Source organism: Saccopteryx bilineata, chromosome 2 (assembly GCF_036850765.1).
Source record: "Saccopteryx bilineata isolate mSacBil1 chromosome 2, mSacBil1_pri_phased_curated, whole genome shotgun sequence".
Classification (NCBI taxonomy): Eukaryota; Metazoa; Chordata; class Mammalia; order Chiroptera; family Emballonuridae; genus Saccopteryx; species Saccopteryx bilineata.
Genome location: NC_089491.1, coordinates 272,422,069 through 272,449,708, shown reverse-complemented (window position 1 = coordinate 272,449,708; position 27,640 = coordinate 272,422,069). Strand labels below are relative to the sequence as shown.

General features: G+C 47.3%; 2 protein-coding genes across 2 annotated transcripts; both read left to right on the top strand.

Moving 5' to 3' along the window:
* Positions 1-1,894: 1,894 nt before the first annotated feature.
* On the top strand, positions 1,895-10,877 carry HCAR1 (hydroxycarboxylic acid receptor 1). The gene has a single exon (XM_066260679.1). It carries the CDS (start codon positions 3,616-3,618, stop codon positions 4,648-4,650), a length of 1,035 nt encoding a protein of 344 aa, XP_066116776.1. The 5' UTR covers positions 1,895-3,615; the 3' UTR covers positions 4,651-10,877.
* Positions 10,878-18,030: 7,153 nt separating this feature from the next.
* Positions 18,031-20,262, top strand: LOC136325784 (hydroxycarboxylic acid receptor 2-like). The gene has a single exon (XM_066260678.1). The coding sequence runs from the start codon at positions 18,130-18,132 to the stop codon at positions 19,276-19,278; it is 1,149 nt and encodes a 382-aa protein (XP_066116775.1). The 5' UTR covers positions 18,031-18,129; the 3' UTR covers positions 19,279-20,262.
* Positions 20,263-27,640: the final 7,378 nt, after the last annotated feature.

Sequence of the window (27,640 nt, the reverse complement as noted above, 5' to 3'; positions counted from 1 at the left end):
CAGTGGTGTCTCCTCACAGCCAGAGTGTCAGTAATCTGCAAGGGTCCGGGATCATCTGTTCACTAGTTCAGTCATTTATTTCCTCAAGACATACGGACCGTGTATCTCCTTGACGCCAGGCTACGCTAGGCATGCAAAGCCAACTCAGACCCAGGATTCATCTTCCCAGAGACGGGATTCATCTTCCCAGAGACGGGATTCTGGGAGGGGACACACACCTACTCCACCCCAACACTGCATGGAAGTGTGTGGGTGGCAGGACGGCACAGAGGGGGACGTTTAAGCCAAACCAGACAGGGAGATTCCAGAAGGCTTGGGGGATAGAGGAAGTGGTGTCCGGGGTTTCCTATAATATGTTGGCCACAAACCATGTGTGGCTTTTACATTTGAAATGAATGAAAGTGAAACAATGTTGAAAATTCGGCCCTGTTGCAACAATGACACATGCCTTCTGGAACATTCCCATCACCCTAAAAAGTTCTATTGGAAGCTTGCTACTTCCCTTCTCTCTTTTTGCTGCTGTCCACCTGCCACACCCCATCCTTACCAATACCATTCCCTCAGAATGGCTCCCCACCACCCCAGAATTCAAGACTCCCTTAACTGTCATTGGTACAGACTGTCCAATGAATTTTATTTATTTATTTATTTATTTATTTATTTATTTTGTATTTTTCTGAAGCTGGAAACGGGGAGGCAGACAGACTACCGCATGCGCCCGACCAGGATCCACCCGGCATGCCCACCAGGGGGCGATGCTCTGCCCATCTGGGGCGTCGCTCTGCTGCGACCAGAGCCACTCTAGCGCCTGGGGCAAAGGCCATGGAGCCATCCCCAGTGCCCAGGCCATCTTTTGCTCCAATGGAGCCTTGGCTGCGGGAGGGGAAGAGAGAGACAGAGAGGAAGGAGAGGGGGAGGGGTGGAGAAGCAGATGGGCGCCTCTCCTGTGTGCCCTGGCCGGGAATCGAACCCGGGACTTCTGCACACCAGGCCGACGCTCTACCACTGAGCCAACTGGCCAGGGCCCCAATGAGTTTTAATAAACCAAAAAAGCCTTTGTTTTGCATCAGACACTGTAATGAATAGCTACGAGTGAAAATAAGATTAGCAATAAAATCTAGCATACATTTCCTGAGACTGGTTTTTTTTTTAGATCAGTTTTAGGTTCACAACAACAAAAAAAAGTTTCCCATGTATCCCCTCCCCACACATTAGCAGCAATAACAGACTTGCAGAGAAAAAGAAACAAACCTATCTTTTTCCTCCTGAATCCTCTGCCTTCCAGCTAATTCTACAGCCAAAGGGAGAAGGGAAGGTGACCTGGCAAGCCTAGAAGGATGAGAAAAAGCGAGATTTGTCACACAGGAAAAGGGAAGCACTTTGTGTTTATAAGAATCTTGCCGGCATCTGCTAACAGAATAAAGAACATTTTTCCATTTCCTGAAAAATCCAGCCTGACCCTATACAGGTATTCAGAGTTACCTCTCTCCACCAGCCTCCTCTTAGAGGCTTCTCACAGAAGCACCAGCCCCTCCCCCCCCAAGGAAGGTATCTGCTAGGGGCTCTCATGAAAAGCAGGACACAGTCATTCCCATCTTTATTCTATGCCCTTTCTCCCAAGATTGTGAACTTTGTCTCCAAAGACCTCTTGGCTTAGTGGGGGAGCTGAATGAAAATGTTTGATGGAAGCAATTATTAGAAGTTATGAGACTAACAAAATGAGAAGGAAGGTGGTAGGAACATAATATTGGAAAGGTAGTTTGGGAACCCTCTGTGAAGGCCCTTGTGTCCTAAACCAAGGAATGAGACCTTTAACCTAAGGTAGAGGTGACAGGCTCAAAATCCCACAGAGACCAGTCACATGAATGAGTGAATATGACCAGGTAATAGGGAGTGGTGGGGATTGTGGCAAAATGGAGAATTTTTGGCCTGTCTCCAGCGAGCAGGTGCTCTCATGTGCAGCTGATTGTTACCATGTGGGACTTGGCCCAGCATAGCCAGATCTCACCGTTTCCCAAGAGAGGCTGGAAAGACAGGTTTTAATAGGACAGGTCCTGGATATTTTAAAACACATGGGCCAACTCAGACTGGTTTCCAAACCAGATATGGTTCACAGGCCTTAGATCAGAGGGAGTGAGTGCTGGCTCTTAAGTGAAAAGGGGGAAAAGAAAGGGAGGGGGGGATACAATCCTATCTGTCCTTCAGAAAAGTCACTTTGCAGTTCAGGAGAGCAGTTCCAGGGAATGCACTACAATAAAGGAGATCAGTTAAAAAACACAACTGTTTCAACAGCAGTCCCGGTCCCAGCTAGGGCGGGGGCGGTGGGGAATGTTGTCGGGCTGATCTGGAGTCTAGGATTCAGTGGAAAGAATTTAATCTGGAAAAAGGCAGGCATGTCTTTCGGTGACTCCCTCTCCTCACCCCCTTGCCTAAGCCGGGAGCCGAGAGGTGCAGGGCAGACAGACCGTCTCTAAAACCAAAGGGCCGGAAATGTCCATGAAGATGCCGACTGCAGCATTTTACCCATGACTATTTCAGAGCTCAGACTCCTTAACCAGTTGCCCCAACCCTCATGCAGCCCCAGCAATGGGCTAGGCATGTAATTAAAAATAAAAGAAAACACAGATAAGTAACATGGCATTTGGCTCTTGGAGGCAGTCTGTGGGAAGCTCAGAGCCCAATCCTCTTTTGCAAACAGCAGAGGAGGAGGGGGGAACGGGCCTCCAAAGAGGCTGTTTCATGGAGACGGACCTATGAGAAGCGGCTTCAGATCCATGTCGTGGTCTTGCTGGTTGTGCAACCGGTCACTTGGGTCCAGGAAAGGAGGCAAAGGGTAGGCGGTAATGAATGGAGGAGAGGAAAGGCCAACACGCCTCAAAGAATTTTTTTCAATGCCCAACAAGTGTGGTGTTTAGAGCTTCTTTCCTCTTGCAGACCCCGTTGGTTTTCGCGGGCTGTGTGTTTGGGCGCAGGCACAGGAAATGGCTCTGAGCCTCCCGGTCTGTGGCAGCGCCTGGGAGCGCCCCATGGGATGCGGGAGCAGCCGGAGCAGTCAGGCAAAGGTTAGGGAGGATAGCAGGGGCCCTGGACAGCTCCGGGAAATGTTTGTATTTCTACCCCCTCCCCCCCCAGAGGGAGGGAGGACAAACAAGCTCTTTTCGTGCCTTCTGGGCAGCTTGGTGCTCTCCAACACAGAGAGTCTGCAGAGGAAGAGTGCGGCTGGGAGGGAAACAATCTTTCTCTCCAACATGAATCTCGCTGGACCTTCCGGGCGCTCCTCAGAAATGACCACTCGCACAAAATTAGATGCGTTTTCACAGCCTTGTGGTGCTACATGCTTGGGCTCTTGGGGAGACAGGCAGCTTGTGACCCGGGCTGCAGAGAAAGGGCATCTCTGAGGCTCTCATTTCCTGGCTAGAGTGTCTGCTCTCCGTGAGCACGGTGGCGGCGGAGGCATCTACCCATGCGTGCGGTCAGTACCTGCATCCCGGGGTGAAGAAGTTAGAAAAACAGCCTCTGGCCGGCCGAGTGGCAGCATTCAGATAAGCAGCTGTGTCTATCTTTGTGAGGAGTCCGAGGGCCCCCGACACACGGGCCCCCTGCCCCCTGTCTGCCATGGACAACGGGTCGTGCTGCCTCATTGAGGGGGACCCCATCTCTCGGGTGATGCCACCGCTGCTGATCCTGTTCTTTGTGCTCGGTGCCCTGGGCAATGGCATTGCCCTGTGCGGTTTCTGCTTTTACATGAAGACGTGGAAGCCGAGCACTATTTACCTTTTCAACTTGGCCGTGGCCGACTTCCTCCTCATGATCTGCCTGCCCTTGCGGACAGACTACTACCGCCGGGACAGACAATGGGCCTTTGAGGACATTCCCTGCCGGCTGGCGCTCTTCATGCTGGCCATGAACCGGGCCGGGAGCATCGTCTTCCTGACGGTGGTGGCTGTGGACAGGTATTTCAAAGTGGTCCACCCCCACCACGTGGTGAACACCATCTCCAACCGGGCTGCGGCTGCCATTGTCTGTGCCCTGTGGACTGTGGTCATCCTGGGGACTCTCTACCTTTTGACGGAGAACCACCTGTGCGTGCAAGAGAAGACCTTATCCTGCGAGAGCTTCATCATGGAGTCGGCCAACGGCTGGCACGACATCATGTTCCAGCTGGAGTTCTTCCTACCCCTCGGCATCATCTTGTTCTGTTCCTTCAAGATTATCTGGAGCCTGAAGCAGAGGCGGCAACTGGCCAGGCAGACGCGCATGAGGAAGGCGACCCGGTTCATCATGGTGGTGGCGGCGGTGTTCATCACGTGCTACCTGCCTAGCGTGTCGGCCAGACTGTATTTCCTCTGCACGGTGCCCTCCAGTGTCTGCAATCCCTCTGTCCACGTGGCCCTCCATGTGACGCTCAGCTTCACCTACATGAACAGCATGCTGGACCCCCTAGTGTACTATTTCTCAAGTCCCTCGTTCCCCAAATTCTACACCAAGCTCAAAATCCGCGGCTTGAGACCCAAGCGTCCAGGACACCCTGAGACACAGAGGTCCGAGGAGATGCCAATTTCAAACCTCTGTCGCAAGAGCTGCACCAGCGTGGCCAATAGCATGCAAAGCCAAGCCGAAGCACCGCCATGGGATCTCCAAATGAGTTGAAGAGCCAGAATCCAGAAGGGCAGATTGGCAACTTAGAAATAATTCACAGGAAGGGGTAGGGGGTTTTGAAAAGGCCGCCCTTTCTTGCCTGTAGCCCCCTACCCCTTGCTCTGTTGGAAACAACACACAGGCTACTGACGCCTTTTGTAAGGTCTCAGTTAAGAAGTGAGTTGGTTGCATTTATGTGATCTGATTATAATGACAGGGGACAATCCGTGCATGTCATGGGGGGGCATGTGTGTGCTGGGTGGGGGGCAGGGCGTTTAGGAAGAGTTTGGCTCCTGTGTTATTTTAATGGCTGAGGAAATAGGTACCAGTATTTAAACCTATCATGTTCTTTCTCTCTCTCTCTCTCCCTCTCTCTCTCTCTTTCTCCTGCCCCCCAGGGAGTTAGTGAACTTGATGACATATCAGTATTTTCTATCCTCTGACCTTAAATCATAAGTTGGTCTAGAAAACAGAACCTGGACTAAGTCAATGGTTTTATTTCAGGCTGAGTGAGGCTCCCTAGATTGGAATGTCTTGACTCTGATGATTTTCATCTTCATGGGGGTTGGGGGAGGCTCTGTTCATTTCTTGACTTCTTAGGAGCCCAAGAATAATGGCAGCAATACAATCTGTTCTGACCTCCTCTGAGCTCCACATTTTTTTTTTTTCCTGCAAGCCTGTTGGATTTCAAAGAACATGCTGAGGGTATGTTTACCTGCCCTGATTTTTCCAGTGGGAGCTGAATGCTTGAAAAAAAAATCCCATTGTCCTTTGGGAAGTGCCAAGTCCAGCGTAATTGCTTTTGCTTGCTTGTTATGCAACTCTGGGTTGAAATTATTCATTCATTTGTTCTCCGGTGTTTACTGGTGTCTACTGAGTTCATACTCTGTGTCAGGCACTGTGCTAGGTCCCTTTCACCTGGAAGGGCGTTAGTCCACTTTTAAATGACAGTGAAGTTTTTTTTGTGGGGGAAACAGAGAGGTTAAGGACCTTCATTCACCTTTTCAATATTGTTTAAAGACCAGTTTCTGTAAACATCGGTGTCTTCCTCTTATTGCAGGATTCTGTACAAACACCAAGGGTGGAAAGGGTAAGTGTCCCTTATGTGTGTGAGTTTCCCATAAAGAGCGCTCAAAACCAGATAACTCTCTGAAATGACCGGCTGCTCTGTCCTGGGTTTGGGGAAAGATTCCAAGCCAGCCTTAGCTCCATCCTCCTTCCACAAAGCAGTGGAAGTCTTTCTCAGCGTCTTTATTTCCACTTTCTCCAATTCCCAGGGTGCCCTCTGCACTCTAGGACCTTCCCGGCTTTTCCTTCTTTGTCCCCTCCCTCCCACAGACCATCCCACTGAAAGCCTTTCTCAGAAGCATTGCACAGCCTAGCAATGAGACGTCGGGGCTGCAGGAAGTCAGAGGAACCAGAATTCAAATCCCAACCCAACCACTGACGAGCTCTGTGATCTGGGGGCAGATTTTACTTAACCAGCTTTTAGCTTCAATTTCCTCATCTGTCCAACAAGGGGTAACAATAATATGGACTTCAAAAGGTTGTGGGGCAGATTCAACGAACATAAGATCCTGAAGCATGGGGACGTTGCTCGCTGTTCTGTCCTCAGTGCCTAAAAGCCTGGCTGCGCATAGTAGGTGCTCAATAAATAGTTGAATAAATGAATAAGTGCATTGAAAGCATTAAGCACAGGGAGTAGCAGTAAACACACAATATTATGGCTTTTTATGTTAACATATATTCTTTTTTGTTTTTTAGCAAGAGAGAGACAGGAAGGGAGGGAGAGAAGAAACATTAACTCGTAGTTGTGTTAATTTAGTTGTTCATTAATTGCTTCTCATACATGCCTTGACTGGGGGTTGGGGTTCCAGCCAATCCAATGTCCCCTTGCCCAAGTCAGTGACCTTTGGGCTCAAGATGGCGACCATGGGATCATTTTTTTTTTTTAAACATTTTTTTTTATTCATTTTTTCAGAGAGGAGAGGGAGAGACAGGGAGAGAGAAAGGAGAGACAGAGCGAGAAGGGGAGGAGGAGCTAGAAGCATCAACTCCCATATGTGCCTTGACCAGGCAAGTCCAGGGTTTCGAACCGGCAACCTCAGCATTTCCAGGTCGACGCTTTATCCACTGCGCCACCACAGGTCAGGCCATGGGATCATTTTGATGATCCCATGCTCAAGCTGGGACCCCTGCACTCAAGCTGGTGACCTCAGGGTTTTGAACCTGGGACCTCAGTGTCTCTAATCGACACTCTACCCTCTGCGCCACCACCGGTCAAGCGTACTAACATACTTTACATGTAAAGAAACTGAGGCACAGAAATCACTTCCTTTGGGTTTCAGGGCCCCTAAGAAGCTACTGCATTGTCACCACCTGAATTCTCCTACAGCCCAGGTGCCTGGGAAGGAGTAAAGGCTAGGGTTCTTATCAGCATCAAAGAACCATATATTCTCCTGATAGAAATCTGTGAAAGCCCACACTTCTGTTTTTAATACTATTCTTAGTTCTCATTCTTTTTTGGGCTGCTCCTTTGTTGCTTCATCTTAATAAAAAAATGGGTTCCTAAAGCAAGTTCGCATCCTCTGTGTGTTGACCCTCTGTTCAATGACTCATAAGACTTTGCCCTCCATGGAGAAAAGTAAAAAAAAAATCCAGAAGCTTGCGGTGGGCAGAGATTCTCACTAAAAAAACAGCAAGAGCAAATAAAAAAAAAAATCAAACAGAAGCTCAAACACAGACTTGACTCTAACTTTGCTTCTTCCCTTCTTAAGTTCATAGAAAGTGATGAAAAATGAAGCTCATGGAGAAGATTTCTTCAGATCTTGTGAGGAAGAGGAAGATAGCTTTGTTGTCAACGATTGTTTCAACTACCTGGAATAGGAAACTGTAATCAATTTAGAAGAAAACATGTGTTCCTCTTACTCAGGGTCTTTCAGGAAAAGTCACATAGAAGCTAGAATGGATATTAGGACATTTATTCTATGGAAATTGTATGAATAAAGAAATAGAAGGTACTTCTTATTAGTGCTGATAGTGTAAAAATACCAGTTCTGGTGTCTTCTCAGGATGGGCTTTTCTTACCCTTTATTAAAAGTGAAAGGATTGGCCCTGGCCAGTGGTAGAGCATCTGCCCTGCATGTGGATGTACCAGGTTCGATTCCCGGTCAGGGCACACAGGAGAAGCTCCCATCTGCTTCTCCACCCTTCCCCCTCTCCCTTATCTTTACCTCTCTCTCTCTCCTCCCCTCCTACAGCCATGGCTCCACTGGTTTAAGCAAGTTGGCCCCAGGCACTGAGGATGGCTCCCAGGCCTCCACCTCAGATGCTAAAAAAATGGCTCCATTTGCAACGGATCAATGGCTCCCTAGTGGGGGTTTCTTGGGTGGATCCCAGTAGGGGGGAATGCGGGAGTCTGTCTCTATTCCCCCCTCACTGAATAAAAAATAAATTTAAAAAAGAGTGAAAGGATTAAAAAATAGACTTTAGCCCTACCTGTGGTGGTGCAGTGGATAAAGTGTCAACCTGGAATGCTGAGGTCACTGGTTCGAACGTCTGGGCTTGCCTGGTCAAGGCACATACAGGAAGTAACTACTAGGAGTTGATGCTTCCTGCTTCTCTCCTCACTTTCTCTCTCTCTCTCTCCCCCCAAAACAATAAATAAAATTATATATATAAAAATATAGACTTTAAGCCCTGGCCGGTTGGCTCAGTGGTAGAGCGTCAGCCTGGTGTGCAGGAGTCCCAGGTTTGATTCCCGGCCAGGGCACACAGGAGAAGCGCCCATCTGCTTCTCCACCCCTCCCCCTCTCCTTCCTCTCTGTCTCTCTCTTCCCCTCCCACAGCCAAGGTTCCATTGGAGCAAGGTTGGCCTGGGCGCTGAAGATGGCTCTATGGCCTCTGCCTCAGGCGCTAGAATGGCTCTGGTTGCAACAGAGCAACACCCCAGATGGGCAGAGCATCGCCCCCTGGTGGGCATGCCGGGTGGATCCCTGTTGGGCGCATGCGGGAGTCTGTCTGACTGCCTCCCCATTTCCAACTTTAGAAAAATACAAAAAATAAAATAAAATAAAATAAAATAAAATAACATATATATATGTTATATATAAAGTTATATATGTTATATATAAAGTATATATATATACTTTAAAACAAAGGCTATAAAGAGAGACACAGAAAGACCCAGCAATTTGACTTCTGAGTATTTAGCCAAAGAAACCCAAAACACTACACCGAAAAGGCATACACATCCATATGTTTATTGCAGCATTATTTACAGTAGCCAAGATATGCTAGCAGTGAAGTGTCCATCAATAAATGAAGGGATGAAGAGGATGTGGCACCGTGTATACAATAGACTATGACTCAGCCATAAAAAAGAATAAAGTCTTGCCATCAGCCACACCACGGAAAGACCCTAGAGGTTATTGTGCTGAGTCAAGTAAGTCAGACAAACAAATGCGCAATGATTTCACTTACATGTGGAAGCTAAAAACCAAAATAAACGAACAAGCAGAACAGAAACAGACTTATAGCGATTGAGGACATTTGGACGGGTTGCCCAATGAGAGGGTGTGCTGGTGGGTGGGTGAAAAGTATGAAGGGCTTAAGAAGTACAAATTGGGCCCTGGCCAGTTAGCTCAGTCTGTGAGAACGTCCTCCCTAAATGCCAAGGTTGAGGGTTCAATCCCTGGTCAGGGCACATATGGAGAGCAGCCAATGAACTTTCAAATAAAAGTGGAATGAGAAATTAATGTTTCTCGCCCTCTCTCTCTTTCTCCGTCTCTCTCCCTTCCTCTGTTTCTAAAACCAATCAAGTACAAGTTGGTAGTCGCAGCATAGTCATGGGGATGTAACATCGTACAGCATAGGAAATATAGTCAATAATATTGCAATAACTATATATGATGTCAGATGACTACTTGGTTTCTTAGGGTGATCACTCGGTAAGCTATATAAATGTCTAATCATAAGATTTTATACCTGAAACTAATATAATATTGTACATCAACTGTCATTAAAAAAAATTTTTTTTTTAATGAAAGGGTTAAGAAGAGGTCTGAAGTCACCGGAGCACAGGGGCTGCATAGAAGGGGTTAGAATGCTGAGACACAAGGGGCTAAGCCGATCGTTATGGGTTCTACAGCAAGGTGGGCACCTGGTCACGCTGTGATGCGTGGTCTCAGCTCACTTGCCTTCTGGGCCTTCTAACCCACAGAGGTGGGTTTGGCAGGATGAGGCAAGGCCCCACCATCGCAGTGAGTGCACAAGCGGCCTCAGGACTGGCTCTATCATCTGCCAGGTCCCTTACGACATGAAAATGCAAAGTCCCTTGTTCAAAAAAGTATTAAGAATTTCAGAGTAGTGGCAGCAGAGCATTAAACTAAACACAGGATTTTCTGAGCTCATCTGTGAAGCTGAGGCCCTACATTTTAAATGGGTGGATGGACAGATGGACAGACAGATGGATGTTGACATGGAGTAAACAGGTGGCCTCACATTTGGGCCTAATATATATTCAGCATCCAGTGATGAGACAGGGGGACTGGGAAGGGATCAGTATTTTATTCCTTGTGAAGTTTGTTCATTCTGTCTTTCTAGGAACATTTATTAGCCACCAGCCTCTGTACCAGGCACCGTAGAAACACTGTGGAAAACACAGCTCCGGACCCCATGGGTGCTAACATAGAAACCAAGGGAAAAATAAAACTTCCCTTGAGGGTAATGGTGGTGGATGTGGTCAACACAGAGTTCCACAGGAGAACCCACCCCCTAGTCCTGACGTAGGTGGGGGAAGGCTTCCTGGAGGAAGTGACTCATGAACTTAGGCATGAAGGATGGATAGGACACAAGCAGATACGACTCAATGAGGAAGAGTATTCCAGTTAGAAAGCAGAGAGGTGGGAAATGCTGGCAGGATCTGCAGGAAATCCAGGGGCCAGGAATAAAATGCTCGAGCTGGGCCGTGACAACATGAGCTCCACCTGGGAGAGAGAGGGTCTATTACCAACTCATCTGCACAGAAGTTTTGTAAATAGCCTTTCAGATTCTATTCCTTTCTTTTTTTAATTAAATTTCTCTGACTACAGAAGGCATATATATTTTTCCCCAAAAAAATTCAAAGAACACGTAAATATAGAAAGTAAGAAGTAGAAGTCTTTCTTTCATTCCTCTTAATTTCATTTCCTATAGGGGGTAACTTCTAAACATTCGGAGGACATACACCACTGCATACAAATAACAAGCCTTTTGTTTTGCTAAAGCAGAATGTGTAGATATGTGTAATAAAGATTACACAGCTTTGCAAAGCATTCTTTTTTTTTTTACCGTACATCACTCCCTACGTCAGAACAGAGGTTGAGCTCATTGTTTTAAACTATAGTTTGTTGTATAAACAAACCACACTAGTGCATTTAACCAATGGCCTTTTAATGGACACACAAGTTATTTCCCATTTTCCTCTATTGCCACCAATGCTATGGTGAATATTCTGAATGACACAAGTGCCAGAGATTTTGGAAGCTAGGTCTTAGACATGGCATTGTTGGGTCAAAGGACAGGCATAGTGGGTGAGGCCATGTGCACAGTGGCAGGGAGCTGAGCTCTGGAACCAGACTGTCTGGGCTCAAATCCCATCTCCTTTCACTTACTAACTGTGTGACCTCAGGCAAGCTACTTAGCCTCTCAATGCTTGTCGGTAAAATGGGGACAAGAGTTGTACCTTCCCCAGAGGGGTGTTGTATTAAATGAGTTTAGATGTAAAAAGGACCAAGAATAGTGCCCTGCCCAACACAGAGTAAGTACTATTTCTTTTTTTATATATTTTATTTATTGATTTTACAGAGAAGGGAAGTGGGGGGGGGGTGTCTAGAAGTACCAACCCACAGTTGCTTCACTTTAGTTGTTCATTGATTGTTTGTTGTGTCTATGTTCCAGATCAATGCTCGAGCCACTGTACCACCACAGGCCAGGCCACATGGGCGTTAATTCTTAAAGATTTTATTTATTGATTTTAGAGAGAGAGAGAGAAAGGGGGAGGGAGGAATAGGAAGCATCAACTTGTTGCTTCCTGTATGTGCCTTGACCAGGCAAGCCCAGGGTTTGGAACTGGCAACCTCAGTGTTCCAGGTCTATGGTTTATTCACTGTCCCACCACAGGTCAGGCCAGTTAGTACTATTTCTATTAACTCTTATCATTGCCTTGGATTAGCTCTCATTCTATTAGCTTTTATCACAATCTTGATAGATACCAACAAATTGCCCAACAAAAGAGCTAACCCAACTCTCAGCAAGTCGATAAAAGCCTTCTTCACACTCTTGCCAACAAGCTCTTATTTGTTTTGTTTAATAACTTTTTTCTTCCTTTGAAAAAAATATATATACTTTACCCCTTTAAAGTGAAGATGTCCATCTTACCAATTTTGTTGTGTGTTTGCTATCATACCTGAGAAAGGCTTTGTTTAAGCTGAGGTCATAAAGACTTACTCTTCACTTTTCTGCTAAGAAGTTTATGTCTTATATTTCAGTCAGTGATGCATGTTAGTGTTAATTTTCATGTCCAGGGCAAGGAAGGGGCCCAACTTCATTATTTTGCATTTGGCTAACCAATTGTTTTAGCGTCATTTATTGAAAAGACTGTTCTGTCTCCCACTGATTTATCTAAGCACACTTTTAAAGATCATCTGACCACAAGGGCACGGGATTATTTCTGGCTTCTCAATCCTGCTCTACGATCTGTCTATCTTTATGCCGAGAACTGTCTTCATTACTGTAGTTTGCAGCAAGTTTTTAAACTGAGAAGTGTGAGGTTCTTTTTTTTTAAACTTTGTTCTTTTTTTTTTTTTTTTACAAGGGGGGGACAGACAGACAGAAGGAGAGAGAAAGATGAAAAGCATCAACTCATAGTTGAGCACTTTAGTTCATTGATTGTTTCCCATACGTGCCATAACCTAGGGGCTTCAGCCAAGCCAGTGACCCCTTGCTCGAGCCAGTGAGCTTGACTCAAGCCAGCCACCATGGGGTCATGCCTATAAGACCACACTCAAGCTGATGACCTCAGGGTTTTGAACCTGGGTCCTCAGCATCCCAGGTCAATGCTCTATCCACTGCGCCACCATCTGGTCAGGCTGTTCTTCCTTTTCAAGATGATTTGATTATTTTGGTTTGACCTTACATGTTTGGGTTTTTTTATTGAATTTATTGGGGTGACATTAACAAAATTATACAAGTTTCAAGGGTATTTGCTCTTGGGCAATTCAACACTATGTTTGACAATCTTGAAATATCCTTCTCCTTTTCGTTTTTTGAATTTTTTACAAGGTTCTGTTTGAGCCAAACTGGTGACATTGCCAGGAAGCAAGACACCAAATGCTCTTCTCCTTTCTTTTCCTATGCCTTGCTGGTCAGCATTCGTCTTCCTCTCTTCCTCCTCACACCTCCTTCCTCCTGCTTCATCCTCTTCATTCATGGTCCCGAGGTCTCATTTCCAACTAGCCAAGTGTCCTAGCTCAGTGTCAATGCCATTCGTGAGGCAAGTCTCCCACAGTGTTTCCAGTCAACGCTGCTCCTTGTCCCAATGAAATATGACATGACTTGCTTTAACCAACCAAATGTGGTGGAGATGGTGTTCTGGAATTTCTGAGCCCAGGCATTAAGAAGGTCTGCTTGTGTGTCTCTGGAAATCCTGAGTAGCTTTGTGAGGCACCTAGCTCGCCCTGTGGAAAGCAGATGCCACACAGTCCAAGGTCACTGGCTTGAGCCCAAGGTCGCTGGCTTAAGCCCAGGGTTGCTGGCTTGAGCCCAGGGTCACTGGCTTGAGCAAGGAGTCACTGGCTTGGCTGGAGCCCCCCTGTCAAGGCACGTATAAGAAGCAATCAATGAACAACTAAAGTGCCGCAATACCAGTTGATGCTTCTCATCTCTCTCCCTCCTGTCTGTCTATACCTGTCTGTCCCTGTCTTTCTCTCACACAAAAAGAAAAAGAAAAAAAGCAGATGCCACACAGAAACCCATGACTGTAGGGAGAGGGATAGAAGCCCAGTGTCCTCCTTGAGTCTAGCTGCTCTCTGAGAGACTCCGACAGAGAGCTGCCCCATGGAGCCCAGCCAACCCACAGAGCCATGAGAGCAAAGGCAGAGTCCAAAGACAAGCAGTGAAATACTTAGTCTCGCTCAGCCTCAGTGTTATTTCTGATCAGCACATCACTCACAGGGTTTTTTGGTGAGGATCAAATGAGGTCACATAGACAATGCCTAGCGTGAAGCATACTGTTGGTAAATTATTACTGTAATTATTTTTCATCATAAAAGAACAGTTCCATCCAGTTCAGTGGCACACATTCACGCTGTCAACAAGAGCACCAGGCATGGAGGTGCGCGTTAACTGTGAAAGTCACGGATTATGCCTGGGCTTTTCCCACACAACTCAGGGGAGTTGGCTGCCTTTGCTGTCGACCGTGATTCATTGTAACAAGTTTCTGCACAACTCACCACTAGTAAGAAAAATAAATCCACCAGTGAAAGACACATACATGCAAGACAAAACCTGCCCACGGCGATGTGGGAAGACTGGAAATTCCTTAGCGGGTACCAGCACCGGCACCCGAGGAGGCTGGCACTGACATTCTGCCTGAGTTGCTGCAGACCCTGGTTTAGTATCAGAGGAAGTGAGGGCGAGAAGCAGCTTGAATATTGTTGTATCTGGCGATGGTCAACCTATTTCATCTCACTGCGCTCATGTTAATCACTAGAGGTCTGTAGCATGGCACAAAACATATTATTTGCTAATCTGACCCCCTGCCAAAAAATATAGGGGTAATTCCGATGCGTTCATAGTAGACAGCTATTGGTGTCATCTTTTTATTGGGCAATCGAAGGAAAAAGAGGTCAGTGCCCCCGACTAAACAGTCAGGTATTGCATGTTTTAAAAATTCTTGTGGGTGCACCTGTTGAAAACGACTGGCTGCGCCTTACATTACACATGGGAAGCTGAGGGCTTGAGACGGTTCACAGCCGTTCATGACGGACCCAGAACAAGCAACCAGCCTCTCCAGTTTTTTTCACACTTAACAATATTTGTTGTTTTTTTCTAATGTCTGTGATTATTATTTTTTTTAAAAAAGATATTAGAGAATTGGGCCCTGGCCGGTTGGCTCAGTGGTAGAGTGTCGGCCTGGCATGCGGAAGTCCCGGGTTCGATTCCCGGCCTGGGCACACAGGAGAAGTGCCCATCTGCTTTTCCACCCCTCTCCCTCTCCTTCCTCTCTGTCTCTCTCTTCCCCTCCCGCAGCCGAGGCTCCATTGGAGTAAAGTTGGCCCGGGCCCTGGGATTGGCTCCATGGCCTCTGCCTCAGGCGCTAGAATGGCTCTGGTTGCAACGGGGCAATGCCCCAGATGGGCAGAGCATCGACCCCTGGTGGGCGTGCTGGGTGGATCCTGGTCGGGCACACAGGAGTCTGTCTGACTGCTTCCCCGTTTCCAGCTTCAGAAAAATACAAAAAAAAAAAAAGATATTAGAGAATTGTAAAATTCAGAAAGGGAGAAGGGTTCCTTGCACATGTTAGCTCCCAGAAACAACTTGACAGTCGATTTTTCTGGCTTTTAGTTCTTAAAGACCCTTGAGATCAGTTTATGAATATCGCCGACACGTCCACATTTGTCCGAGAAGAAAGTGTGATCTTCACAGGCAGTGAGGACGTGAGACAAATACCAATCATTTCACTAGAGCCTGGAGACACCCACATAACGTGACCTGGATCCCACGCAACCTTCCAAAGGACGAGGAAGTCACAGAAGAGACCATCTGCACTACGGTCAGGGACACAGGCTTTGATGCCAGGGCCAGACCCACATCCGAGCTCTGCTCTTATTAGCTGGGTAGCCTGGGTGGAATACATGATCCTCCTCTCTGAGCTCTGCCTTTCTCATTTTGAAATCTGAATCAGTAACAGTCCTTACCTTAGGGACTGCAGTCAGGGTCAGACAAGATATGCATTTAAAGCACTGAGCCAGAGGTCTGATGCATTGGAATGTTCGTACAGACATCGCCTTTAGTGTCTTCATCAAGTATGTCTGGTTCCAGTGAGAGTCAATGTCAGATCATCCTGACTAATTCACTGTCGAGAGTCTATACACCTCTACTATTGAACCTGAGTAGACAATGAAAGAAAACAAATTTTCTATTTCTGACTCAAAGTTGGAAGCAATTTTGGAACGCCTAGCAAAGTAAGAAGTCAACAGACCAAAATATCACTGGCTAGGAATGTTCTGTAGGGTTACACCCATTATACTGAAATGCAAAGAAATGATGTTGCGCCCTGGCCAGTTAGCTCAGTTGGGTAAGGGTGTCATCCCCAGGCGACAAGGTTGCCAGTTCGATCCCCTGGTCAGGGTACAGATCCCCTTTCCCTCTGTCCGCTTTCCTTCTTCATACGCACTCTTAATGTTTCTGAAAGATCCTAGCTGCTTAGCTCAGTAAGTTATTGCCATTGTTTTGTAAACAAATGTAAGCCAACCACATGACAGAGAATTAACTCTCCAACACTAAGGGCTCAGTAGATGGGTTTTTTCCAAAGGGATGCCTTGTCACATCTCAGTAATTCACAAATTATGGAGCGGCTCAGTGTATCTCTCTCTCAGAAAGAAAGAGAGAGAGAGAGAGAGAGAGAGATGATGTGCGAAATGGTGCTCTGCTTCAAAGCAGAGTTCAAAGTCTCTTATGTCCTATCACTCTAAGTTTAATTATTAAAAAAAAAATGGGGGCTTTTAAAATGTCACGCGCTTAGTGGGGGAGACTGAGGGTGCATGGGGACAGTGTATACAGGAACTCCCTGCACTTTCTGCTCAATTTGGCTGAGACTCTCAAAGTGCTCTAAAAAATAATAAAGCTTATTAATTTTAAATTATTTTATTTATTCATTTTTAGAGAGGAGAGAGAGAGAGAGAGAGAGAGAGAGAGAAGGGGGGGGAGGAGCAGGAGGCACCAACTCCCATATGTGCCTTGACCAGGCAAGCCCAGGGTTTCGAACCGGCGACCTCAGCATTTCCAGGTCGACGCTTTATCCACTGCGCCACCACAGGTCAGGCTAAAGCTTATTAATTTTAAAAAATCACGTACTTAAACATAAACCACTCGAACATGCAAGCATATCCAAATCGAACAACCAAAAAAACCTCAACTTTTGTAACACACCTCTGGCACGTTTTCCTGTTAAATTTTATGCTGTTCTCAAGTAGTTTATTATGATTTTTTTTTTTTTTCGCTGCTGCTGCTAAGTAGAAATTAACTGCAGAGTTCTGGTGCGGAAAAGCAATCCAAGTTTGGGCAGAGAAGATGACATGGGGCCCTGGCCGGTTGGCTCAGCGGTAGAGCGTCGGCCTAGCGTGCAGAGGACCCGGGTTCGATTCCTGGCCAGGGCACACAGGAGAAGCGCCCATTTGTTTCTCCACCCCTCTGTCGCACCTTCCTCTCTGTCTCTCTCTTCCCCTCCCACAGCCAAGGCTCCATTGGAGCAAATATGGCCCGGGCGCTGGGGATGGCTCTGTGGCCTCCGCCCCAGGTGCTAGAGTGGCTCTGGTCGCAACATGGTGACGCCCAGGATGGGCAGAGCATCGCCCCCTGGTGGGCAGAGCGTCGCCCCATGGTGGGCGTGCCGGGTGGATCCCGGTCGGGCGCATGCGGGAGTCTGTCTGACTGTCTCTCCCTGTTTCCAGCTTCAGAAATATAAAAAAAAAAAAAAAAAAAAAAAAAAAAGATGACATGGGAACATAACACCCAACCCATCTGTCTTCATAAAATGAACAATTCCTGTCTTCTTGGCCTTTCCAGAAGAAATCATGTGCCTGATGTTTCTTAAATCATTTGCATGCTGCTATTTCATACACTTTTTAAAAAATTAATTCATTGTGTTTACATAGATTCTAGTGTCCCCCCGAATTCACCCTCCCCTTCCCCGTGTTCCCCAGAACATTCCCCGCCCTTGTCCCCCTTCCCGTAACGCCCTCCCCCCTTCCCTCCAGGATTTGCTTTTCTGCTCTCATCCCATCCTATCAGCCTATCATCCCCTTTCCCTCTGTCTGCTTTCCTTCTTCATACTCACTCTTAATGTTTCTGGAAGACCCTAGCTGCTTAGCTCAGTAAGTTATTGCCATTGTTTTGTAAACAAATGTAAGCCAACCACATGACAGCGAATTAACTCTCCAACACTAAGGGCTCAGTAGACGGGTTTTTTCCAAAGGGATGCCTTGTCACATCTCAGTAATTCACAAAGGGCAGTCGGCTTGCCCAAATCTACTCTTTAACATTTAGAAAATTTTGTGGGTTCCTTCCTGTCTGCTCAGGAAATTTTTATTACTTGTTTATGCAAACAGCAGGTTGCGAAACAGCCTTGCTGGCTTTTTTTTTTTTTAAAGCGATTTCGTAGTTTCTTGGTAACCATTCAGTCATCTATTTCAACACCCTGACATGACATAAAGGCGGGCACTGAACCACATGTTCACCACACAGACACACACACCTCTTTCCCTGAGCACTTGCAGGGCGAGGCACTCCCTGCCCTGCACCTACCTCGATCCACTCATGAACCCTGACCACCAACAGAATCATTCTCTGCGAATAAGAAATCAGGACTGCTGTGTGTTTCGGGATAACAACATTGCGTGGGTCCTGCCGCCGGTGTTAGGGCTGGAGTTTGTGTTCGGGCTTGTGGGCAATGGCCTGGCCCTGTGGATTTTCTGCTTCCACCTCAAGTCCTGGAAATCCAGCCGGATTTTCCTGTTCAACCTGACCGTGGCCGACTTTCTCCTGATCATCTGCCTGCCCTTCCTCATGGACAACTATGTGCAGAAGTGGAACTGGAGGTTTGGGGACATCCCGTGCCGGCTGATGCTCTTTATGTTGGCCATGAACCGCCAGGGCAGCATCATCTTCCTGACGGTGGTGGCCGTGGACAGGTACTTCCGCGTGGTCCACCCCCACCATGCTCTGAACAAGATCTCCAATCGGAGGGCGGCCATCATCTCCTGCTTCCTGTGGGCCGTCACCATCGGCCTGACACTCCACCTGCTGTACAACAAGATGATGACCGAGAACGGAAACGCAAAACTGTGCAGCAGCTTCAGCATCTGCTACGTCTTCCGGTGGCACGACGCCATGTTCTTCCTGGAGTTCTTCCTGCCCCTGGGCATCATCCTGTTCTGCTCCTTCCGCATCATCTGGAGCCTGCGGCAGCGACAGATGGACAGGCATGCCAAGATCAAGAGGGCCATCACCTTCATCCTGGTGGTGGCTGTCGTCTTCATCATCTGCTTCCTGCCCAGCGTGGCCGTGCGCTTGCGCATCTTTTGGCTCCTGTTCAGCAAGAGGAGCATCGGCGACTGCAACATCTATAACAAGGTGGACTTGGCCTTTTTCACGACCCTCAGCTTCACCTACATGAACAGCATGCTGGACCCCGTGGTGTACTACTTTTCCAGCCCCTTGTTCCCTGACTTCTTCTCCACTTTAGCCAACCGCTGCCTCCGGAAGAAGACGCCCAAGGAGCCAGTGAATAACCGGAGCACCAGCGTCGAGCTCACTGGGGATCTGAATGTCAGCAAAGGTGTCCTGGACGCTCAGATGGCCGACCCCAGTGAGCCATGAAACCCCTTCTCCTCCGACTCCAGCCTCACCTTAAATAACCGAGCCAAGGAGGGAGATGTTCCCCAAGAACCAAGGTCTCTGGAGAAACAGGTTGGCTGGTGCCCAGCGTGACATCCTTGGACTTGGCCCTGAGGTTTCCTGGAACTTCCAGATTCGGAGACTCTGATTTAGAGAAGTGGCGTGGCGGCGTGGGACCCCTTTGGTTGCAGAACGCCACCGCAGAAACCTTGGGAGGGATGGAGAAGAAGTTTTCCAGGCTTTGGACCCTCCCGCTCCAGCTTGGACGCTTGCAGAACTGAAGAAGGGAAAACAGTCCACACTTTTGCCAAGTAGAGTTGGAGCCATAGAGATGCCTGTCGGCACCTGTGATTCACCGACAGCGGCGCCTTCCCTTCACCTGCCCAGGACTCTGACAATGTCTCAGCTCCCGGGACTGGGACAGTTTCTCAGCTCCCCGGGGCCACATCTTGCCTGCTGGCAGCTCCGGCTGCGAGAAGGAGAGCTAAGTGATTGAAGAGGACTTATTGCTCCAGGAGGGAGCCCAGGTATCATGCTACAAGCCCTGAGATCCGTTTATTGTTCCCTCCCAAGCTGTAGGAGAACCGGACATAGAGACTCATGAATTTTGGCTCATGCCTGAGTTTCCAATGGTAGGAAGTAGGGGATTAAACAGGAGGAGAGGTACTGAGCAGAGCAGTGTTACTAAGGGAAAGGAAATGGCGTGTGCGTTACAACCTGCAATTAATCCATTCCTCTCTTGTTTACACTAATTTGAAGGTTGAGCAATTTAAAAAGGGCTTGGGGGCAGGAGGGGGGGCTAGGGAGGGAAGAGCTGCTTCCCACCTGGGTTTGCTTTTAGCATCAAAAGGGAAATGCTACCCAGTGGTTAGTAGGATGGGATGGGGAAGACGTCTCCCAATTCACTTGCTTGTGTGATTCTGTAGAGATAAGAGATCTACCACTTCAATAAACCTTGATACGGGGCACACAGACTGGTATTGTATGTGTCTGGGTAATGGCTCGGAGAAATGGAACTTCTTGCTAAAGTGAAGACCTTCCTGATTGCGAACTGTGTCCTAGTAGAAAAGCACTGTCTCTGTAATGTGAGAAACACCAAGGATGCTGAGACAGTTAAGTAAAAACTCCATATGCAGGCCCTGGCAGGTTGGCTTAGTGGTAGAGCGTCGGCCTGGTGTGCAGGAGTTCCGGGTTCGATTCCAAGCCAGGGCACACAGGAGAAGCGCCCATCTGCTTCTCTACCCCTCCCCCTCTCCTTCCTCTCTGTCTCTCTCTTCCCTTCCCGCAGCCAAGGCTCCACTGGAGCAAGGTTGGCCCAGGCGCTGAGGATGGCTCTGTAGCCTCTGCCTCAGGTGCTAGAGTGGCTCTGGTTGCAGCAGAGCATGCCCCAGATGGGCAGAGCATCTCCCCCTAGTGGGCATGCTGGGTGGATCCTGGTCGGGCGCATGCGGGAGTCTGACTGCCTCCCCGTTTCCAACTTCGGAAAAATACAAAAAAAAAAAAAAAAGAAAGAAAATTCCATATGCATTGTGATCAGGATGGAACAGGGCAGGGGATAAATAAAACAACAACAACCAATTCGGAAGGGTAGTTACAGATGCGATTACAAGAACATTATACATTTCATGTAGATTTCGGTGCATATTGCTGTTATTATCTGTATAAAAAAGGGGGGCACCTGAAACCTATATAATTTTATTAACAAATGTCACCCCAATAAATGCAGGAAAAATTTAAAAGAAAAAAAAAAAAAGCCTGACCAGGCGGTGGTGCAGTGGATAGAGCATTGGACTGGGATGTGGAGGACCCAGGTTCGAGACCCCAAGGTCGCCAGCTTGAGCGTGGGCTCATCTGGTTTGAGCAAAGTTCACCAGCTTGAACCCAACGTCACTGGCTCGAGCAAGGGGTTACTCAGTCTGCTGAAGGCCCACAGTCAAGGCACATATGAGAAAGCAATCAATGAACAACTAAGGTGTTGCAATGAAAAACTAAAGATTGATGCTTCTCATCTTTCTCTGTTCCTGTCTGGTTGTCTCTATCTATCCCTCTCTCTGACTCTCTCTCTGTCTTTGTTAAAAAAAAAAAAAAAAAAAAGAATAGGGCCAGGCTGAAGTTTGTGTGTAGAAGGGGGAAGAAGGACCTTCCCATGGGGGAGTTTCAGTTCCCAGTTCTGGGGATGGAAAGGAGATGACCCGGTTTGAGTCTGTGACTGGTCCAAGTTTCTGTTGTGCTTTTCTTTCCAGCGTCTGTCAGCCCTCAGTCCCTCAGCAAGACCAGGCTTGCTGTGACATTCTGACTTAGATGCAGGTAAGCGCAGTAGCGACTATGTAGGCTCCGAGCCTCCGCTGCGTGGCAGTCAGTGGAAGAAGACAGACCTCCCTGAGTTTCTAAGGTGTTTTCAGAGCACTTGGCTTATCTGGCTCTCCAATCGACTCCTCCTCAAGGTGGTAGAGAGTTAAATAAATGCACAGATCTCCTGAGCCCCAGGAAAGGAGGGACTCCCAGGCCTCAAGGTGTGAGTCAGCAGGGAGCCTGGCAGTGAGGTTCTCTTCTGTGCAGAGCTGACAGCTCACATTTGTCCGTTTGTTCCTTTGTTCCTTTGATTAGCGTTCACAAATTAAGCACCAACTGGTTCTGGGTGGTGGATGAGACTAAAACCAGGGAACAAGGTGCCTGAGACCCTCTTCTCTAAGGACTCACATTCCAGGCAGGGAGGCAGACAGAAAGGAACAGTATATGCAGGCATGGAAAGAGCAGACAGAAAAGCAGGGTGACAGGCTAAAAAAGGGAGTGCTGATGGGATGATGGGGAAGATCTCTATTGGGAAGTGACCTTGAGGTGAGCCATGAATGACCAGACAGAACAAACAATCCAAAACACCCAAGGGAAAGGCATCCTAGGCAGAGGGAATGGTAAGTGCAAAGGCCCTGAGGTGAGAATTAATTTGCTGTGTGTGAGCGTCTTAATTTTTCAGGGTTGCATGACAAAGTACCATAGACTTTGGCAGCTTTAAATGGCAAAAATGTATTCTCTGCCTGACCAGGCTGTGGTGTAGTGGATAGAGCATAGGACTGGGATGCAGAAGACCCAGGTTCGAGACCCTGAGGTCGCCAGCTTGAGCGCAGGCTCATCTGGTTTGAGCAAAAGCTGGCTCGAGCAAGGGGTTACTCGGTCTTCTGAAGGCCCGCGGTCAAGGCACATATGAGAAAGCAATCAATGAACAACTAAGGTGTTGCAACGCGCAATGAAAAACTAATGATTGATGCTTCTCATCTCTCCATTCCTGTCTGTCTGTCCCTGTCTATCCCTCTCTCTGACGCTCTCTCTCTCTGTCTCTGTAAAAAAACACACAAAAAAAAACAAAAATATGTATTCTCTCACAGTTCCAGAAGCCTGAAGTCCGAATTAAGGTGTCGATAGGGTTGGCTCCTTCTGGAAGCTCTGTGCGAGCATCTGTTCTGTGTCTCCCTCCTAAGTTTCTGGGGACTTTGCTGGCAATTCTGGGCTTGAAGATGGATCATTCCATCTTCACATGGCTTTCTCTTGGTGTCTCAGTTCCCAGTTCTGGAGATGGAAAGGAGATGTCCTCTCCTTTTCTGTTTCTTACAAAGACACTTGCCGCTGGATTTAGGCGCGACCCTAATCCAAGATGATCTCATCTCAAGCTCCTTCCCTTAATGACCTCTACAGAGACCCCCTGTCCCAAATAAGAATCCCATTCTAAGATCCTGGGTAGACCTGCCTTTCCATGTCCAATTCTGCTCGTGAGAGTTTAAAAACAGAACGTGATCTCAATCCTTGTTAAAATGTGCATCGGTGTACCTACGCCTGGAATGATGAACCAGAAGAACACACACCAAAGCCTAACCTGGACCCTAACCTGGATGCTGGGGCCACGTGTGGCTTTCCTTTTCCTTCCTAGACTTTCCCTTATTTTAAATCGTCAGTGATGAACCAAACAGTATTACTATTGTAAGTTATTTACAAATGTATGTTGTTTTAAAAATTAAATCACATTCAGTTATAGGTTTATAAAATAAGGTCACTATCACCTTCCTTGATCATCAACAATATTAAGAGAGTAGTCTCACCTGACCAGGTGATGAGGCAGCAGATAGAGCATTGGCCTGGGATGCTGAGGACCCAGGTTTGAAACCCTAAGGTCTCTAGCTTGAGCACGGGATCACTGGCTTGAAGCCCAAGTGGCTTGAGTGTGGGATCATAGACATGACCCCATGGTTGCTGGCTTGAAGCCCAAGGTCGCTGGCTTGAGTTCAAGGTCGCTGACTTAAGCAAGGGGTCACTGGCTCCACTGGAGCACCTGGTCAAGGCACATATGAGAGAGCAATCAATGAACAACTAAGGTGCTGCAACTGTGAGTTGATGCTTCTCATCTCTTTCCCTTTCTGGCTGTCTGTCCCTATCTCTTGCTTAGAAAAAAAAGAGAGGGAGAGCAGTCTCCTAAATACTACTGTTCCCCTGTCCAGGGTAATATCAACTTTAATTTAAAATGGGAGCAAGTGCCTGACCAGATGGTGGCGCAGTGGATAGAGCATCAGACTGGGATGCAGAGGACCCCCAGGTTCAAGACCTCGAGGTCACCAGCTTGAGCGCGGGCTCATCTGGTTTGAGCAAAAAGCCCACCAGCTTGAACCCAAGGTTGCTGGCTCCAGCAAGGGGTTACTTGGTCTGCTGAAGACCCGCGGTCAAGGCACATATGAGAAAGTCATCAATGAACAACTAAGGTGTTGCAACGCGCAATGAAAAACTAATGATTGATGCTTCTCATCTCTCTCCATTCCTGTCTGTCTGTCCCTGTCTATCCCTCTCTCTGATTCACTCTGTCTCTGTAAAAAAATTAAAATAAAATAAAAAATAAAATGGGAGCAAGCACTGTCATAAACCAATAAACCAATGATGCATTCCACTTGGCCTCAAACTGTGGTACTGTGTGTGTGTGTGTGTGTGTGTGTGTAGGTGTAAGAATATATATGTCTATGTGTCTGTATATTATTAGAAGGAGCGGTTATAATAATTTCTGCAAATTTTATTATTTCATCTTTATTTTGGAAGGTGCCCGTTCTTAGGGTCATGAGTTTACTCCCTGCACAGTAAAAAATAAGACTTCCTTCAAGTTGCCCCAAACAGTCTCTCTCAGGCTTCCAGAGATTACCCCCTATGTCTAGAACCATAAAATCAAGGGTGCAAAATCATGTTTGTTTCTGATTTCATGAATTCCTCTTGCCTTTCTAAGTTTATTTGCCTGCGGTGCCTTGCCTGGGAAGGGATAAAACTACACATAGTATTCCGGTCCTTAATATGCCTTTGGATTGAATTTTCTAATGACTTTCTGAGTACGCTTTGTCCATCTACCTGCCATCCTGCTTACAGCACTGGTGGCCCTCACAGGTGGTCCATGAGATCCAGTGGACCCCTTTTTTCCCTACTTTGCTTCTTTAATCAGAATTTAGCTGAAGAGCTGGTTATCTATGGCGCATTGGACCATGGTGACGTTTGAACTTAGTAAGAACTGGAAGTTGATCTTTAACCAGCCCACGGGGCCATAGGTCTTCTCCCGCTTCCCCACCTTTTGGTTCAAAGTCCAACTTCTTCAAACTGGAATTGAAATTCAAACTGGAATTGAGATTCTTAATTAAGATTGAACTATTTCTGTTACTGACAAATCTATCTATCTATCTATCTATCTATCTATCTATCTATCTATCTATCTATTTATTTAAGACAGACATAGAGACACAGACAGAGAGAGGAACAGACAGGGACAGACAGGAAGGGAGAGAGATGAGAAGCATCAGTTCTTCATTGTGGCACTTTAGTTGTTCATTGATTGTTTTCTCATATGTGCCTTGATGCGGACTCCAACCTAGCTAGTGACCCCTTGTGGGGTCATGTCTATGGTCCCACACTTAAGCCAGAGACCTTGCACTCAAGCTGGTCAGCCCGTGCTCAAGTTGATGAGCCCGTGCTTAAGCCGATCACCTTAGGGTTTTGAACCTGGGTCCTCTGCGTCCCAGGCTGATGCTCCATCCACTGTGCCACTACCTGGTCAGGCACTGGCAAACTTCTTGAGAAGCAAATTCTGCCCCCTGCTCTGCTTATTGCAATGAGAAGATGCCTTCTTATAATTGTTTAACTCAAGGATCCAAGTAACTGACACCAAATTTAAATTAGCTTAAGGAAAAAAATTTTAAAGAGGAAAACACTTGAAAGACAGTGGCATTCCTCATAGAAGCTTAGAGAAAACGAAGCCAGGCTTGGGCTGCCGACAAGACGAGCCCTTCCCCCCAGCTCTTCACTGTGAAAGTGACTCAGGCCTTGGCACCTGGGCCTCTAGGGTTCCCTTTCCCCACGCGAGAGTCTGATGGATCTCAAACCATTCTCATGCAAGGGGCATTTCAACACTCACAGAGCAGTACTTTTAAACTCCTGTTTGTGTGTAAACGTGCTCCTCTGCCAGGTGTTCCTCTGATAACAGTTTCGATCACCTTTTGTTTCTTCGATTTAAACGGCATGTTTTGGCTTTATTTTTATTTTTATAATCACAGTCCATTTCAACTCTGTTGCTTCCAAAAGTTCTGCTACATTATAAAACAATGGTCCCAAGAGAATGGAGAGGTACCAGTCACTCTTCAGGAAGTGATACAGTTGAGATTGCCCCAAACCATTCAGATGTGGGCCTTCATTGCAAGTTCTAAAGAGCCCTTTAGAAGAGCTTCCTGGAGAATGGAAGTCCTGTTATCTTTTATACTGCTTAATAAATTTGAGGCAAAGAAATACCTTTTGACAGGCTTAGCTGCGGGGAGTTCCAGGCCGTGAAGTTCTGTTCATTAAGTTTTGTGTCTTTAATGATAAATGAAACATGACTATTTTGCAACCAGTGCTGGCTTTTTAAACTTTTACTTTTTATTGATTTGAGAGAAAGAGAGAGAAAGATCAAATTGTTGCTCCACCCATCCACGCATTCCTTGGTTAATTCTTGTATGTGCCCTGACCAGGAATCGAACCTGCAAACTTAGTATATCAGGATGATGCTCTAACCAAATGAATTACCTGGCCAGGGCCAATGCTAGATTTTCTTTGGGCTCAAAGTGAACATCTGGCCACCCTCTGTCTCCTCATGGAGAAAGAGGGTTTTGCACGTGGCATTACGAACATCAGGCCTGACTTGGAGTCCACAATCCCACGGCCCTTTCAGATGAGTGGCTAGAGCTTCTGTGCTCTTAACAAATATTGATACACTCAGTATTCTCGCCACACCCACAGGGGGGTTTACAGCCATCAGTAGATACTGGGAACAGAGCACCACACACCCAATGTAACCAAAAAAAAAGATGAGAAAATGAACTGACCTATAATGATATGGTCAGGTTGACAAACAGGAGGATTCCTCTTGGGGTGATGTGTGGAACCAAACAGAATTCTGGTGGTGGTTGTACAAATATTGTGAAAGGACTAAATACCACTAAATTGTCCACTTTAAAAAATGGTTAATTTTAGGCCCTGGCCGGTTGGCTCAGTGGTAGAGCGTTGGCCTGGCGTGCAGGAGTCCCAGGTTCGATTCCTGGCCAGGGCACACAGGAGAAGCACCTATCTGCTTCTCCACCCCCCCTCCCCTCCCCTTCCTCTCTATCTCTCTCTTCCCCTCCTGCAGCCAAGGCTCCACTGGAGCAAAGTTTGCCCGGGCACTGAGGATGGCTCTGTGGCCTCTGCCTCAGGCGCTAGAATGGCTTTGATTGCAGCAGAGTGACGCCCCAGATGGGCAGAGCATCGCCCCCTGGTGGGCATGCCGAGTGGATCCCGGTTGGGCGCATGCAGGAGTTTGTCTGCTGCCTCCGTTTCCAGCTTCGAAAAAATACAAATTAATTAATTAATTAATTAATTAAAAATGGTTAATTTTAGGCCCTGGCCGGTTGACTCAGCAGTAGAGTGTCAGCCTGGCGTGTGGAAGTCCCAGGTTCGATTCCCGGCCAGGGCACATAGGAGAGGCGCTCATCTGCTTCTCCACCCTCTTCTCCTCTCCTTTTTCTCTATCTCTCTCTTTCCCTCCCTCAGCCAAGGCTTCACTGGAGCAAGGTCGGTCTGGGCACTGAGGATGGCTCCATGGCCTCTGCCTCAGGCACTATAATGGCTTCGGTTGCAATGGAGCAATGCCCCAGATGGGCTGAGCATCACCCCCTGGTGTGCATGCCAGGAGGATCCCGGTCGGGCACATGCGGGAGTCTGCATCCCCACTTCTCACTTCAGAAAAATTTTAAAAAAGGTTAATTTTATATTATGTGAATCTCATCTGATTTTTAAAAAAGGTACTTGCAAAATAGAACCC